Genomic DNA, 17,179 nt, shown 5'->3' with positions numbered 1-17,179 from the left:
CAAGAGCTTTGGGATTCAGTTTTATTTTTAATTGTTTATGGGGTTTATGGGATTTTTTTTACCGATTTAGCATCTTTAAAAATGTAGTTTCTAGATTTAATAATTATACAAAAATTACTTGATCAGAAAAAAATATTTTGCAATCTTAAATTTTATTGTAATACAGCTAAAATTAAGTTTTGTATCAACGCGTGAACCTGAAACACGCTCTTGCGGTACACCTAATTTCATTAATTTTTTAACAAAAACAGTAATTTCTGTATAAGACAATAGATGTGTATTCTATTCTTAAATAAAAAAAATTACAAGACGTTTACAATTAGAATTTAAGTCTACACACTCATAATTTTTTTTAATCTATGTTTAATTCTATGTATGATTAAAATCAGAAGTTTTGTCGAAACAAAGATTACATTGTCCTATTTTATTATCCACAGGGGGAGTAATGTGGTAACCGGTTGTAGCTGGTGAAGTGTTGCAAGAAGTATGGAAACCGGTTAGAAGACTAGAAGCCACTGCCAAATTTCTAGAATATTTCAAATTCTATCAGAAAAGAAAAACAAATTTAGGTACTACAATGAACACTAATGCAATTCTAGTAAATCATTCTGTCTAATTATCATTCCAAATTAAAAAAATGCAAGATAATAAATAAGAATATTTATTATTTAATAAATACTGATTGTCAATAGCAAGCAGAAATAAATAAAAAAATGGCAGTCATTAAATTTTACAAAAAATTAATAATAAATAAATATAAATCCATGCTTATTTTTTTTTACAAATATTTATCTACGATTAAGATAAGTGCCCTAAATTAAAACAACCCTCTTAAATTTGCTAAATGTTTTTCCTGGAGCAAAATCTATGTGATAGACAGGACGCACGCACATCCAGATTTTATATCAGGGATTGCCAAAGAATCGACAAGCAACTAAATATTATTAGAAATATAAAATATACAAGGTATCCCAGAACTCAACGTCAACGCCAAGAGAAAAACTAGAAACAAATCTATCCCTTTGGTGAAACTTTCGACAATTGTGGTTATAATTTTTCTTTTATTCAAACTTAGCAATCATAAGCTAGTGGGGTGTATGGCAACGTGCCTTAAGGCAAATTGCTGGAACTTCCCGTACCGTAATTAAATATTCGAGGAATAAAAATAATCAGAAATTGTTTTGAATAATTTCAATAAGATTAATTATTATAAATACATACTGTATATTTTATAAGTGCTTATTATTGGGCGACGAACGTATTATGTGTATGTTAAGAATTTCATTTTTTTTAATTTGTTTTTTTTCAAAATTTAGACATTTTTTGATAATTCAGAATTTTTGTCAAAATTTCGAAATTTTTTTAGAAGTTTTATGATTTTTTTTTAAATAAAAAACTACATTTTTTGAGAATTTAGAAATTTTTGAAAACATTCGATTTTTTTGAAAATTTCGAAAAATTCTCAATTTTTTTTTAAGAAATCGATTTTGTTTTAAATTTTGATATTTTAGAAAATTTTCATAGTTTAGTTTTTTTTTTGAAAATAATGAAAAATTTCAAAAGTTTGAATTTTTTAAAACTTTGAATTTTCTGATCCTTTAAATTTTCTCAAACTTTAAATTTTCTCAAACTTTAAATTTTCTCAAACATTAAATTTTTTGGAAACTTTAATTTTTTTGAAACTTTAAAATAATCTCAATTTTTTTTAAGAAATCGATTTTATTTAAATTTCGATATTCTTTAAAAATTTACAATTTTTTTTTTGAAAATGATGAAAAATTTCGAAAGGTTGAATTATTTGAAACTTTGAATTATGTGAAACTTTGAATTTTGTGAAACTTGAAATTTGTGAAACTTTAAATTTTCTGAAACTTAAAATTGTTTGAAACTTAAAATTTTTGAAACTTAAAATTTTTTGAAACTCTAAATTTTCTGAAACTTCAAATTTATAAAAACATCAAATTTTTTTGAAACTCTAAATTTTCTCAAACTCAAAATTTTCTCAAACTCTAAATTTTCTGAAACTTTAAATTTTTTGAAACTCTAAATTTTCTGAAACTTCAAATTTATTAAAACTTAAAATTTTTTGAAACTTTAAATTTTTTTAAACTTTTTGTTATTGAAAATTTTCAAAATTACGATATTTTCTGTACACCATCTACTCAAGCAAAATATTTTTTTGAATTAATTTAATCGAATGATCCGTTCTCTTAAAAACTGCATAACCGTTTTTACACCCTTTGCACTCAATACCTCCGAAACGTTGGACGTGCCTTTTGAAAAAACGCCTCGCAATCGAATACGAACCGAATGATTATTTAATCATACAAATCGGTTATTTCATACTATCAAAAATGTCGAAAACATTTGTTTGAATCATATACGTAAATTTTAAAATTGAAAATCTTGGTACAAAACCCAAAAAATGACACAAAATGTGAACACGTTATTTAAGACTCTATAAAATATCTGATAATTTGATGTGCATATGTCTAATGGACATTTTTGAACGCCAAATGGCTTTTTTTTTTACTTTTATTTATTGAGAGTCCAAATCCGCTAGACCTGCCTTAAATTTAAACAGTTCTTCGTTTAATCAATACAAATAGAAAGTTTTTTGAATTAATCAAATCGCGACGCTCCGTTCTCTCAAAAACTGAGTTATCGTCTCTGACACTTTTTGCCTCGTATCTTCAAAACAGCTAGACCTGCCTATGCCAAAAACTAATCAGCATGTCTCCTTATCAATATGAAGCGAGTGTTTTTTGAGTTATTCAAATCGGTTGATCCGTGTTCCCGAAATCGTCGACGAAAATTTGTTTCCGCACACACATACATCCATTTTTTCTAAGGTATGCCAAAATGTTCAGAAACCTCTGAAACGTAAAGATATATAATAATTTTCATTTTTGATTTTTTTGCGATTACTATAACTTGCCCTACAGGAAGTTAATTATAATGTTTTCGAATAACAATATAGATTCTGAAATGTTAATTTGTTAAGAATATTTTAAGGCCATGACTGCTAGCTGTGAGTGACAAATATAGTCGTCTTGATAAAGTGGCGTAATAGTGGATGGACGAACATATACGGCATGCAAATTTGCTAATGAAATTAAAATTTTCTATGTATATTCTAATGTTCTTGATATTTTAAAAAGTTCTAGATATTCTAAAAATGTTTTAGATATTCTGAGAATGTTCTAGATATTTTAAGAAAGTTCTAGATATTTCAAGAATGTTCTAGATATTTTAAAAAAGTTCTTGATTTTTTAAAAATGTTCTAGATATTCTAAAAATATTCTAGATGTTATAAAAATGTTCTAAATGTTCTAAAAATGTTCTAGATATTCTAAACATGTTCTAGATGTTATAAAAATGTTCTAGATATTCTAAAACTTCTAGATTTAAAAAAATCAAGATATTATAAAAATGTTCTAGATGTTCTAAAACTATTCTAGATATTCTAAAAATGTTCTAGATGTTCTAAAACTATTCTAGATATTCTAAAAATGTTCTAGAAATTCTAAAAATGTTCTAGATATATTAAATATATTCTAGATATTTTAAAATAGTTTTAGATATTCTAAAAATGTTCTAAATGTTCTAAAAATGTTCTAGATATTCTAAAAATGTTCTAGATATTCCAAATATGTTCTAAATATTCAAAATATGTTCTAGATATTTTTAAAATATTTTAGATATTTAAAAAAAAGTTTCATATATTCTAAAAAATGTTCTTGACATCCTTAGATTCTTTTTGATATTCTAAAAATGTTCTAGATGGTATAAAAATGTTTTAGATATTCTAACAATGTTCTAGATATTCCAAAAATGTTCTAGGCATTCTAAAAATATTCTAGATATTCTAAAAATGTTCAAGATATTTTAGTGCATTAGCAAGTTTTCTCAAAAGTTTTAACTAAAATGGTAAAATACTTTATAGTTATTAAAAAAATGGAGTAAATAAGTAAAAAACTAATAATAATAACAACAAAATTATTACAGGTGTTCTAGATTTAAAACTATTTGTCAAATTATGACCTTGAAAATTTCCAAATCATTCGACTCTGTCAGGTCTCTCTTTAGGAGACTCTTTAGAAAAAAGTTAGCTAAATTGCATTGGGAAGTTCATTCCAAAGTTTGTGCATTTAGTAAAAAAATCGAGTAAAAACTAAAAACCTAAATAACCGGATTTAAGTCAACCCTCTTTACAAATGTCAATATTTCTCTATCACTCACTCATACCAAACATCCCCATTGTCTATCTCTCTCTTAAAAATTTTGATTTTTTCAAAAAAAATTTCCAGTTGAAAATTGATTATTTTTTTTAACCCTATATTTTTTGAGACCACAAACCTGTGGTCCAGCCATATCTGTCGCCCACAATTATATCACAATGAAATATGTTTCCCAAAACAATAATGATAGAAGGGCGGAACGGCGCATGCTTATTGACAAATTAATATCATAAGGGCTAAAATGGGGTATTAAACACACATAATAGGGTATTACAAAGCCTCCTACACACATGCGATGCGATATATGATAATCCAATTATTTCAAACACGAGTAAATAGTATTTAGTAAACTAATTCTATATCACATTTCCTTTTCTCACATTTAAATTAAAATTGTCTAATATAATTAAAAGGCTTTTCTTTTACTAACAAACACTGTGAATAAATTAAATTTAGATCTGGGTGTGTCTCAAGGATTGGTTATAAGACCTCTCTTGGACTTATCTTGTTAAATATATTTTGTTTTTGTACTAAATCGAAATATTCTCAATCAACTACAAAAAACATGTTCCGACTCTATTCAGAATATTATTAGTCTATCTAGAACATTTCGCAAATATCTAGAATACTTGCAGACAATAAAAACTATTTTTGGAGTATCCAGAAAATTTTAACACGATCTAAAACTTTTTTAGCCTATCTAAAATATTATTAAAATATCTAGAAAATCTGTACATTATCTAGAACATTTACAAACTATCTAGAATATTTTTAGATGATGTTTAAATATTTTTAGATCAGACTATCTAGAATAACTTCGTCCATGCAAAATATTTTTCGACAATCTAGAAAATTACCGACTATCCAGAACCTGATTTTCTGAATATCTAGAACACTTTTTTAAACCATCTAGAACATTTTCAAACTATTTCGAATATTTTCAATTAATCTAGAATATTTTACTATATTTTAGAACATTTTCCGGCTATATACAACGCATTCAAAATATCTAGAACATATTTAACATATCAAGAACATTTACAGACTACCTCAAAAATATTTAGAATATCTAGAATATTTAGAATACCTAGAACATTTAGAAACTATTTAGAACATTTCCATATCTAAAATTACACACCAATTACAGAATATCTAGAATATTTTCAGGCTATCTAGAATATTTTCAGACCATCTAAAATTTTTGTTTTGAATATTTAGAATATTTTTCGATTATCTTAAACATATTTGGAACATCTAGAATATTTTCACGGTATCTAGAACATTTTCACGGTATCTAGTACATTTTTACGGTATCTAGTACATTTTTACGGTATCTAGAACTTTTTTAAAATGCATAGAACATTTTTAGTATATCTAGAACATTTAAATTCATATCTAGAACTTTTTTAAACTATCCAGAACATTTTTAGAACATCTAGAATATTTTCACACTATCCAAAACATTTTCAGACAATCTAAATCATTTTCCACTAAATAAACTCATTTCCAGACTACCAGGAACATTTTCGCCTTTTCAAAATATTTTCCGACTATCTAGAACATTTCCCAAAAATCTAGAACACTTTTAGATCACCCAAAATATTCTCAGAGCATATAAAACATTTTCAGAATATCCAGAACATTTTTAGAATGTGTAGAACATTTTTAGAACACTTTTAAAACATCTAGAACATTTTTAGAATATCTAGAATATTTTCATACTACCCAAAACATTTTCAGACAATTTACATTATTTTTCACTAAATAAACTCATTTCCAGACTATCTAGAACATTTTCGCTTATCCAAAATATATTCCGACTATCTTAGAACATTTCCCAAAAATCTAGAATACTTTTAGATCATTTTTACTGTCAGAACTTTCAATATATTTTTAGACTATCTAGAAATTAGTCTTTCTAGAACAATTTCAGACTATTTGAAATTATTATCAGAAAATCTAGAACATTTTTAAAATATGTAGAACATTTACAAACTATCTATAGAACATTTTACGACCATCTCAAATATTTTTAGAATATCTCAAACATCTTTGAAATATCTAGAATATTTTCAGTTTATCTAGAACGTTTGTAGAATATCTAGAACACTTTTAGAATATCTAAAACATTGTCGGAATATCTCGAACATTTTTAAAAATATTTTTAAACTATCTAGAATATTTTTAGACTATTTCAAAAAACTGAAAATCAGTCTATCTAGAAATTTTCGACTATCTAGAACTTTTTCTAAACATCTAAAACTTTGTACGATCATCTAAAATATTTCAGAACGTCCAGAATCTAGAACTTCTTCAGAACATCCAGAACATTTTAAGAACACCCAAAACATTTTTGAAAGGTCTAGAACATTTTCAGTACATCTAGAACATTTCTAAAATATGTAGAACATTTTCAGAATATCCAGAACATTTTGATAATATCTAGAACATTTTTAGAACATCTAGAACAATTTTAGAATATCTAAAACATTTTTAGAACATCTAGAACATATTTAAAATATCAAGAACATTTTTCGAATAACTAGAACATTTTTTGAATATCCAGAACATCTCTAGATAGTCTAAAACTTTTTTAGAATATCTTGAACACTTGTAGAACATCCTGAACATTTATGAAATGAATATCTAGAACATTTTTTTAACATCTAGAACATTTTCCAAACATCTAGAACATTTTCCAAACATCTAGAATATTTTTCGAATATCTAGAATATTTTACGAATATATAGAACATTTTTAAAATATCTAGAACATTTTCCAAACATCTAGAACATTTTACGACCATCTCAAATAGTTTTAAAAAATCTCAAACATTTTTAGAACATCCAGTACATTTTTAGAATATCTAGAACATTTTTAGAATATCTAAAACATTTTTATAGCATCTAGAATATTTTTAGAATGTCTAGAACATTTTTAAAACATCCAGAACATTTTTAGAACATCTAAAACATTTTTTGAATATCTACAACATTTTTAGAATATCTAGAACATTTTTAAAACATCTCGAATATTTTTCGAATATCTAAAACATTTTTAGAACATCTCAAACATTTTTAGAACATCCAGAACATTTTTAAAACATCCAGAACATTTTTAAAACATTCAGAACATTTCCTGAATATCTTGAACATTTTTAAAAATATTTTTAGACACTCTAAAACAGTTTTAGAACATCCAAAACATTTTTAGAACATCCAGAACATTTCAAAACATCCAGAACATTTTTAGAACATCCAAAACATTTTTAGAACATCTTAAACATTTTTCAAATATCGAAAACATTTTTAGAACATCCAGAACTTTTAGAACATCCAGAACATTTTTAGAACATCCAAACATTTTTGAAATGTCTAGAACATTTTTAAAACACCTTAGAATATAGAAATAAATATTGTAGAGAGTATAGTTGGAGACAATAAACGAGTGATTAGAGATAAGTTGTATTAGTAAAGACAAACGAAATTAACAAATGTGTTGATGTCCATAGACATTTGGCGCTTTATCTTTTTCTCATCTTGTTTTAACGAAACCTTGTTGGAAGTCGCCTTAGAAGTTTTACTTCACATTTTTAACTTTCCGTAGGGTAAGTTATTTTTTTAGATTTCGAGCACAAAAAGCTCCATAATTGAAACAATGTATATAATGTCCATTTAGACATTTCGCGCTTTGCCTCTATCTAATCTTGTTCTAACGAAATATTGTGTATTGTAGAGAGTGTAATTAGAGACAATAAACGAGTTATTTGGAATTAGGTGTGTAAAAAACAAATAAAAACAAACGTAGTTAACATTATTAACAACTATCATGCAAACATGCTAATACAAATTTCACAACAAACAAAAACATTTAGAATAGAACTTTTATTAACTGACCTGTACTGTTGATCAATATGGGCCTTCTCGATCCTTTTATCCTTGGCCCTTCGATTTTGGAACCAGATTTTAACCTGGGTTTCGGATAAAGACAAAGCTTCGGCCAATTCAAACCTTCGGCACCTCGATACATATTCGGCCCTTCGGTATTCGACTTCTAGCCTTAGGGTTTGTTCACTGCTAAATGTCGTCCGTTGACGACGGGGTCGGCCTTCTTTGCGCCTTCTTCTGGCCACTAGAGAAAAAAACTTATTAGAATATATATATATATATATATATATATATATATATATATATATATATATATATATATATATACTAGATGACCCGACAGACGTTGTCCTGTACCCATGTCTACAATTCAAAACAGCAAAATATTATTAGAAATATAAAATATACAGGGTGTCCCAGAACTCAACGTCAACGCCAAGAGAAAAACTAGAAACAAATCTATATCCCTTTAGTGAAACTTTCGACGATTGTGGTTATAACTTTTGTTTATTCAAACTTAGCAATCACAAGCTAGTTGGGTGCATGGCATCGTGCCTTAACGCAAATTGCTGGAACTTCCCGCACCGTATATATGCATTCGAGAAATAAAAATAATCAATAATTGTTTTGAATAATTTCAATTAGATTATTCATTTGTTATAAATACATACTGTAAATTTATAAGTGCTTCCTAAATAGTGCGACAAGCGTATTATGTGTATAATTACAAGAAATTTTTTCTTTTTTTTAAATTGTTTATTTTCAAAATTTAGACATTTTTTGATAATTTAGAATTTTTGTCAAAATTTTGAAATTCTAGTTTAGAAGTTTGAATTTTTTGATTTTTTTTTTTAAAAATGTCTAAATTTTTTGAGAATTTGGAAATTTTTGAAAATATTAGATTTTTTTTTTGAAAATTTCAAAATATTCTCAATTTTTTTTAAGAAATCGATTTTTATTAGTTTTGATAAATAAATAATTAATAAATCTGTCAAATCTGTCTAAATGATTTATATAATTGCATCTGCCAAACGTATACTGTATTTTATATTATTTTAATTTCTGGCACATCTCAGCTGCTTTTCGGCAATAATAATGTAGACATCAATGTAGTTATTCATAATCATAAATATGTTATATTCTTATATTGTCTAGGCTCATAAATGAATTGAAATTTCTGGCAGATGACAGTTGTTATTTGTGAAAATATTTTCAATGACAAACAATGATAAGTGTTTTTTTGCAATTTTTGTCATTTATTCCTACAATCTAACTATGTTTTTATAATCACTTACTTTCTAAAATTTTCCTTAACAAACTTTAGAAAGATTGATCAAAATCCGAATAATCGTTTAGGAGGAGTATATTTACATACATCATTACAAAAGAATTATATATATGATAGTTTTGTCGACGTTGATACATGATTCATGTTGTAATATTTTTGCAGCCCAACCGTCGATTTAAAAAACGATTATATAATAAAATTATTTATTCCATTAAACGTTTCGACACTTGATGTGTGTCATCATTCAGTAATCTAAAAAAAACATATAACATAAATACACAGTTGATGATAAATATAAATATATAAAAAGGTGGATATTATACATACCAAACCAGGAAAAACAACAGAAAAAATTAATTATGATGTAAAATTGTTTGAACACTAAATTTAACTAAACAAACGAGAAATTAAAGGAGCACATATTGTCCTCCTATATTTAATGTTATTGATAGCGGTGCATTGTAGACACTGATCAAGGTTACAACGCAAGTGTATTGATTTTTTAATTCGACGATTGGGCTGCAAAAATATTACAAATACATAGTATATATATATATATATATATATATATATATATATATATAATTCTTAATCCTCGTAGACACCGCCCGATTTTCCGCCTCCCATCAAATAACAATACAGAATAAAATCCCTATTGTAGGGCGGCTTATATAAGCCGCCACAAATTAAGATAAATATTATACAAATCTCTTCTTTTCACTATAGAGGTATTATATTACAAATCTTTCATAGGGGAGACTGTGGTAAATGTAACACTTGGTCAAAAGATACCCATTTTATTAACTCTAGTAGCATAATTTCATAAAAGTTTTACTAGTAGGTGATATATTGATTTATATGTCTTGTTCTTAGTTTTACCCTAGTCTCCCCTATATATATATATATATATATATATATATATATATATATTTCATTGTATTAAATACCTATTGTGGTGCAATTTATATATTTTAAAGCGAAATAAACGTTTCGCCATATGGTAGGAATACACGTGAGGACTTTATAAATAGAAATGAGAATGACAAAAAAATTCAACTCGGTGTAAGTGGCATTTTGCCTTAAGGAAAGTTTCCCAAATCAACAATTTTTAAATAGTTGATTATCCAAAACATTTATAAAGGACTTTCGTAAATTTGGCCAAAATATATCATTATGAAAACAAAATACACATACCAAAACTTTAAGTATAATTGACTAAATAAAATAGAAAATCTCAACAAAATGTGTCATGTTACAATTGTGCACAACATATAAAAACATTGTCGGCTAGTACCGCCACAGAACTCCCCTCCGAGTGATAAACTCACAAAAATTTTGTTTGTAAGCCATCAGGAATATGCGTAAATTTAAAATAAGTAAAATCGACTGAAGAATTTCAATAAAAATGTTAAATTCCGGCGCTTAGTACTGCCACATCACTCCCCTTCTAGTGGTGAAGTTACAACAATTTTGTTTGTAAGTCGTCAGGAATATGCGTAAGTCTGAAGTCCAAAGTTATGACAAATTTGTTAATCAAACATCATAAAAACACTGAAGTCTAATATCGCCACAAAACTCCCCTTCTAGTGATAAAGTTGAAAAAATTTTGTTTATAGGCGATCGGAGTCTAAAAAAATTCAAATAACTAGTGGTGTATGGTGCATCGTGCCTTAAGGCAAATTGCTGAAACTTTCAGTGCCAAAAATTATTTTTTTTTTGAAAAATATACAACATTTTTTTGAAAACTTTGAAGAAAGTGAATTTTTAAGAATTTTAAAATTTTTGAAAAAAAAATTAGAGACAAAATTAATTTTCATAAAAAACATTTTTTTTAAACTTTGAAAAAAAATATTTTTGAACATATTAAAATTTTTGAAGTAAAAAGTCATTCTTGAAAACAAAAAGTAGAGACAAATTTTTTTTTTTTTTAAATATTTGAGAAAAGTGGATTTTTAAAAATTTTGAATTTTTATTTTTTTTAAGTTAATATTCATTTTTAGAGACGAAATTAATTCTTAAAAAAAATATTCAACATTTTTTAAAACTTTGAAAAAAGTGGATTTTTGAAAATTTTAAAATATTTGAAGTAAATAGTCGTTTTTGGAAAAAAACGTAGAGACAATATTATTTTTTTCTGAAAAATATTAAACATATTTAAAAAGTAACATATTTTTGAAGTAAATAGTCGTTTTTGAAAAAAAAAAGTAGAGACGAAATTATTTTTTTTGGAAAAATATTTCACATTTTTTTAAAAAACTTTGAAAAAAGTGGATTTTTAAGAATTTTGAAATTTTTGAAGTAAATACTCATTTTTGAAAAAAAAGTAGAGACAAAATTAATTTTTTTGAAAAATATTCAACTTTTTTTTAAAAAACTTTGAAAAAAAGTGGTTTTTTAAAAATTTTGAAACTTTTGAAGTAAATAGTCATTTTTGACAAAAAAGTAGAGCCAAAATTAATGTTCTTAGAAAATATTCAAATTATTCATTTATTTTAAAACTGAAAATTAGATTTTTGAGAATTTTAAAATTTTTGAAGTAAATAGACATTTTTGAAAAAAAAGTAGAGACAAAATTATTTTTTTGAAAAATATTCAACATTTTTTTTTAACACTGAAAAGAGTAAATTTTTGAGGATTCTGAAATTTTTTAAGTAGATAGTCATTTTTGAAAAAAAACTGGAGACAAAATTATTTTTTTAAAAAATACTCCACTTTTTTTTAAAAAAACTTTGAAAAAAGTGTTTTGTTTTATTATTTTGAATTTTTTGTAGTGAATAGTCATTGAAGAATAAAGGAGAAAAAAAATATCGAAGCGCGTAAGCGTCGCTACGCAGTCTAACGGATACAAAATATTACGTAATCCATAGAAATGTAAACCAAATTTATACTCATAAAATCTCAATCGCCAAATGATGATTTTTGTTACTTTTTTCATAGAATCTCCGAAACTGCTAGACTTAATCAATACAAGTAAAATGATTTTTGAATCATTCAAATCGGACGCGCCGAAAACATGTATTCGCACACACATACCAAAAAGTTCAGAAACCTTTAAAACGTGAAGAAATATGAAAATTTTTATTTTCAATTTTTTGCGATTACAATAACTTACCCTACGGGAAGTTAGTAAATTAATAATAAACTTGGGCATAGCAAACCCTCTGTTGAGTGCGAATGAAACTAAAACAATGTAACGCACATTTGTTATGTGTTTAACCCATGGTGCTAATTTTCTGTTTTCTATCAGTTTTCCCCTTGAATTTTCTAAAATCTTGCACATTTTTCCAAGTCCTCCGTTAATAAATGTCCCCGTTCGCACAAAATCCTATACAATATATCAGTGTACTTCAATTGAGACTTGTTCAACTATGCTTTGGTAATCGCATCATAATAAACGTTCGCAGAAGCAGAAGCAGAATCGCGATGATGATGATGATGTACATAGCATCCGAGTGTATTAAAACACAATAACAATTCACACGACACAACAAAATACAATATAATATAATATGATATAATAATATCACTCGTTCGTTTATTCACACTCGTTCACTCGTTCACTACTACCACCCACACCCAGTCGACGGAAAGACTTAGTAAAGTAGACGATGTACAAAGGGGTGAGGTGTAGTGGGTATACCCCCGAAGGAGGAAATGCATTTGAAGGTTATTTGATGGTAAAGTAAAAATTATCTACTAGTGGTGCCTGATATCTTTCCTTATAGCAAATTGCTGGAACTTCCTTAACATATTATAAATAAAACCTAGTCAATTCGAGTTGGAACGAGAGCGTTTGAGGACCTTATCTTATATTTCCAAGAATTATAAAAAATATAAACTTTTCTAAACTGCAAAGGTCAATGCATTTATTTCAATTATATATTGTAAACTTTTTGGAGCTGAAACAAATTTTTGGAGCTGAATAATTTTTCTGAAAAAAACGTTTTTTTTTTAAATTCTGAAATTTTTGGAACAAATAGATTTATGTGACATTTTTTAAAACCCATTTTTTTAGATTTCAATATTTACATATCTCAGAATTGTTGATTCCAAAATTTTCGAAATCATAAATTAATTGTTTTTATTGAAAACTCTAAAACTTTCGAGAAATTTGTTTTTTTGAGAAATTTTTGAATTTCTTCTTCAAGTAAAATTCCCAAATTAAATAAAACTATTAATAAAAACCCAGTTTTTTCTTAGATTTTGAAATTTACGTAATACAGAATTGTTGAAGATTCTTAAAATTTTAAAAATGAAAAAAAAATTTTTTTTGAAAAATTCTTAAACTTTTAAAATTATTAGATTCTTGTTAAATGTTTTAATTTCGTTTTCAATTAAAATTCCCAAATTAAAACAAATATTTTCTTGAAAAATTAGATTTTTGTGAAATTTTTAAATTCTGATTTTTTTATATTTTGAAAATTGTTAAAAAATCTAGAATTTTTGGAAATCGAAAATTAAAAATTTTTTTTTTGAAAACTGAAAACTTGAAAAAAATAGGTTTTTGTAAAATGTATGATTTGTTTTAGATTTTGTAAGATGTATGATTTTGTTGGATATTCAAAAATTTTTGAAATCTGGAAAATAGAAAATGTTGGAATTGAAAAAAGACTTTTTTTTGGAAATTCAGAAAATTTTGGAAAAATTGGATTTTTGTGATTTTTCAGATTTTTGACATTTTCTGTAGATTCTAAGACTTTTGAAATAAAAAAATTGAAACTTTTTTTACAATTTAAAAAAACGCTTAATTACATTTTGAAAAGTCTAAATTTATTAAATAAAATTGCATTTTGTATAATATTTGAATGAAATAGACTTTTGTAAATTTTGAAATTCGTTAAGGTTCTAAAATTTTTGAAATCTAAAAAATCGAAAATTTTGAAATTAAAAAAAAAAAAAGATTTTTTTATAACTTTTATTTAAAAAAAAATGTTTTTGTAAAATTTTGAAACCCGATTTTTTACATTTTAAAATTTGTTGAAAGTACTAAAATTGAGAAAATCTAAAAAATGAAGAATTTTGAAATTAAAAAAAAAGAATTTTTGAATCTTCTGGAATTTTTGAGGAAAAAATTAGATTTCTGTAAAAATTTAGAAACCCGATTTTTTGAAATTTTTAAATTTGCTGAAAATTCTAAATTTTTTTTTGATAAAAAAAAGAAAAAAATCAAAACTAAAAATACCTTTTTTTGAAAATTTTGAAATTCTTGAACTTAAATTCGGTTTTTGTATAAATTTTGTAACCCGATTAGTTTATATTTTGAAGTTTGTTGAAGATTTAGCAATTTTAGAAATTTTTGAATTAATAAAAAATCGAAAATTTGATTAATTGGATTGAATAAATGTAATCAGATACTCGGTACACCCGAAATCGTCGAGAAAGATTAAAAGATATACTAAAACTATCAGATACCCCTGAAAGATATATCAAAATTCTTGATTCTTGTTTACTCTATGTGAAGTCAACAAAATTTGGGAAAACTTTATACAAAAAAAATCGGTCAGGAAGACCTAGACAAATTTTTTTCGCATGTACTGAGATAAATAATACCAATTTATATCATTATATTATATATTTTTGTTATATACCTCTCAACTTTATCACAAATTTACAAATATCCACTTCAATCATCATCAAGTACCCACTAATATCCAAAGCAAAGATTTCGTGTAGAAAATAAATACCTCAAACTAAACCGTTTAAGTCTGCATTATGCACACGTACAATATTTTATTATTGGCCGGATAATACCTCTGTGTGTATTCAGTTAAAAGAACCCCCCCTTTAGACAACAATACGACAAATTCATAAACAACTGTTGGTACTCCCATGGAAGAATAATAAACCAAGAACAGAAGTGGGATAAACGTCTTCATATGATTAAGAAAATATTGGTAGAAAATTATTTGTGATCACATTTAAGGGGCACAACTAGTGTGAAATTTTCAAAAAATCTAATTTTCAATTTTTCCATATTTCGATAGGTTATACCTTTAAAAATAACATACCAAAATTTTAAATCGATATCTTAAATAGTTTTTGAGTCACAGTCATTTCAAGAGTATATATATAGTATATAGTATAACGATCATTTTATTTTTAAACGCGTTTTTTCGAAACAGCATTTTCCGAATTTGCTGCAGCTATTACTCAAAAACAAATGATCCGATCACTATCATTTTTTTTTTACATGTTCTATATATAGTTCTCCGTAAAATAAACTATCGATTTTTTGATCGGATCAAAAATCGAATTTTGGCAGTCCAAAAACGACCAAAATTTTGGGTAAAAATCGACTATTTTTTTAAAAAACGCCGTCATTTGTCGATTTTTGTTTTTTTTATCGTAGTTCGTTTTACAGATAATATTATCTAGTTTAATGAGATTTTTTAACTTCCCGTAGGGTAAGTTATTGTAATAGGCCGCAAATCAAAATTAAAAATTTTTATATTTCTCGACGTTTTGAAGGTTTTTGAACGTTTTGGCATACCTCAGAAAAAATGGATGTGTGTGTGTGTGTGTATGTGTGTGTGTGTGTGTGTATGTATGTATGGATACAAATTTTCAGTCACGTATTCGGGCGCACGGATCAACCGATTTGAATGGTTTAAAAAAGATTCGATTCCTATTGATATGGAGATGCGCTGATTAGTTTTTGGCAAAGGCAGGTCCAGCCGTTACGGAGATACAGAGCAAAGAGTGCAGAAAATAGAAATTGAGTTTTTGAGAGAGCGGATCATCCGATTTGTATGATCCAAAAAACATTCAGTTCGTAATGATTGGAAGAAATTAATAGTTTTTGGCAAAGGTAGGCCCAGCAGTTTTGTAGATACAGAGCAAAATGTAAAAAAATGGCACATTTTGAGAGAACTAAGAGTTCTATTTAAATGATTCAAAGAACTTTCTGCTTGTTTCAACAAAATAATTGCCTTTGGAAAAAAAAATTTTGTTTCTAATTTTTTTTCAAACAATATTTTTGTATTTTTGTTTTAAAATTTTACACTTTTTTGCAATTTACAAAGAAAGGTCTTGGCCGATCGTCACACAAAATTCACAAACACTAGTCCTCATCAAAATACACCCAAAGACTTTTAAATTTTTAAAATCGGTTTTTGAGAAAACTTGGATTTACTGCAAAAAATCGGTTTGCGCGCACACATACACACATGCATACTTTTTCCAAATTTGGTCTCATTCGATTCAGAATGTCTTGAAACGTCCAGGAGAAAACATAAAATTAGCGAATCGGATTTTTTTATGAAAACATAAACTTTTCCTTCGGGAAAAGTAAATAGGAGCAAAATTTCACTATCCACTTACGGTAGGCTCCGAACCCGGTTCCCAAATGCGCCTCCAAATTCAACCCCAAAACAGGTGCAAAATTGGGGATGTTATAAGAACCAAAAATCCTACTAGGGCCAGCTTCATTATCTATTACTACATCACCAGAACAAAATTTGGCCAAATCTTCACTCCACAAAATTCCTGAATAAAAGCCTCTGCTGGAAGGAAGATCTTGTTTCTTCTTTAGTTGGAGAAGAAATTGTAGTGTCTTCAGAAATTTTAAAATTTGTACAAATTGATGTTGATGTTGGTGAGTTAATGTTGGAGGTATTTTTGACCTCAGATTTGTTGCCCATAAGATTTTTTTCGCTTTCCAAATGCCCATAAAGTCTGGCGAAGAAATCTCGAGGCGATGATGGACATTGAGGTTTTGGTTTTTTGGAAAGGGATGTGGTGTGGTTGTCATTGTCAATATCCAT

General features: G+C 26.5%; 1 protein-coding gene across 1 annotated transcript; it reads right to left on the bottom strand.

Annotated features, from left to right (window-relative positions):
• Positions 1-369: 369 nt before the first annotated feature.
• On the bottom strand, positions 370-17,179 carry LOC113388424 (homeobox protein rough-like). Its single transcript, XM_026625802.1, has 4 exons — positions 17,039-17,179; positions 16,737-16,968; positions 8,138-8,372; positions 370-526 (listed from the first exon to the last, which is right to left on the bottom strand). The coding sequence occupies exons 1-4, from the start codon at positions 17,177-17,179 to the stop codon at positions 370-372; spliced, it is 765 nt and encodes a 254-aa protein (XP_026481587.1).

Source organism: Ctenocephalides felis, unplaced genomic scaffold, assembly GCF_003426905.1.
Source record: "Ctenocephalides felis isolate EL2017-DRISC unplaced genomic scaffold, ASM342690v1 CF-g0.4_SCAFFOLD_03572, whole genome shotgun sequence".
NCBI lineage: Eukaryota > Metazoa > Arthropoda > Insecta > Siphonaptera > Pulicidae > Ctenocephalides > Ctenocephalides felis.
The sequence above is the reverse complement of the archived record's forward strand: the minus strand, read 5'-3'. Positions and strand labels throughout refer to the sequence as shown.

Excerpts from the sequence above, each read along its gene's own strand:
- LOC113388424 (XM_026625802.1), bottom strand. The coding sequence starts at position 17,179 with ATGGATATTGACAATGACAACCACACCACATCCCTTTCCAAAAAACCA. Across the intron at positions 16,969-17,038 it reads TTATGGGCAACAAATCTGAG|ACACTACAATTTCTTCTCCA; the intron begins GTCAAAAATACC and ends AAATTTCTGAAG. Across the intron at positions 8,373-16,736 it reads AACCGGGTTCGGAGCCTACC|TGGCCAGAAGAAGGCGCAAA; the intron begins GTAAGTGGATAG and ends TTTTTTCTCTAG.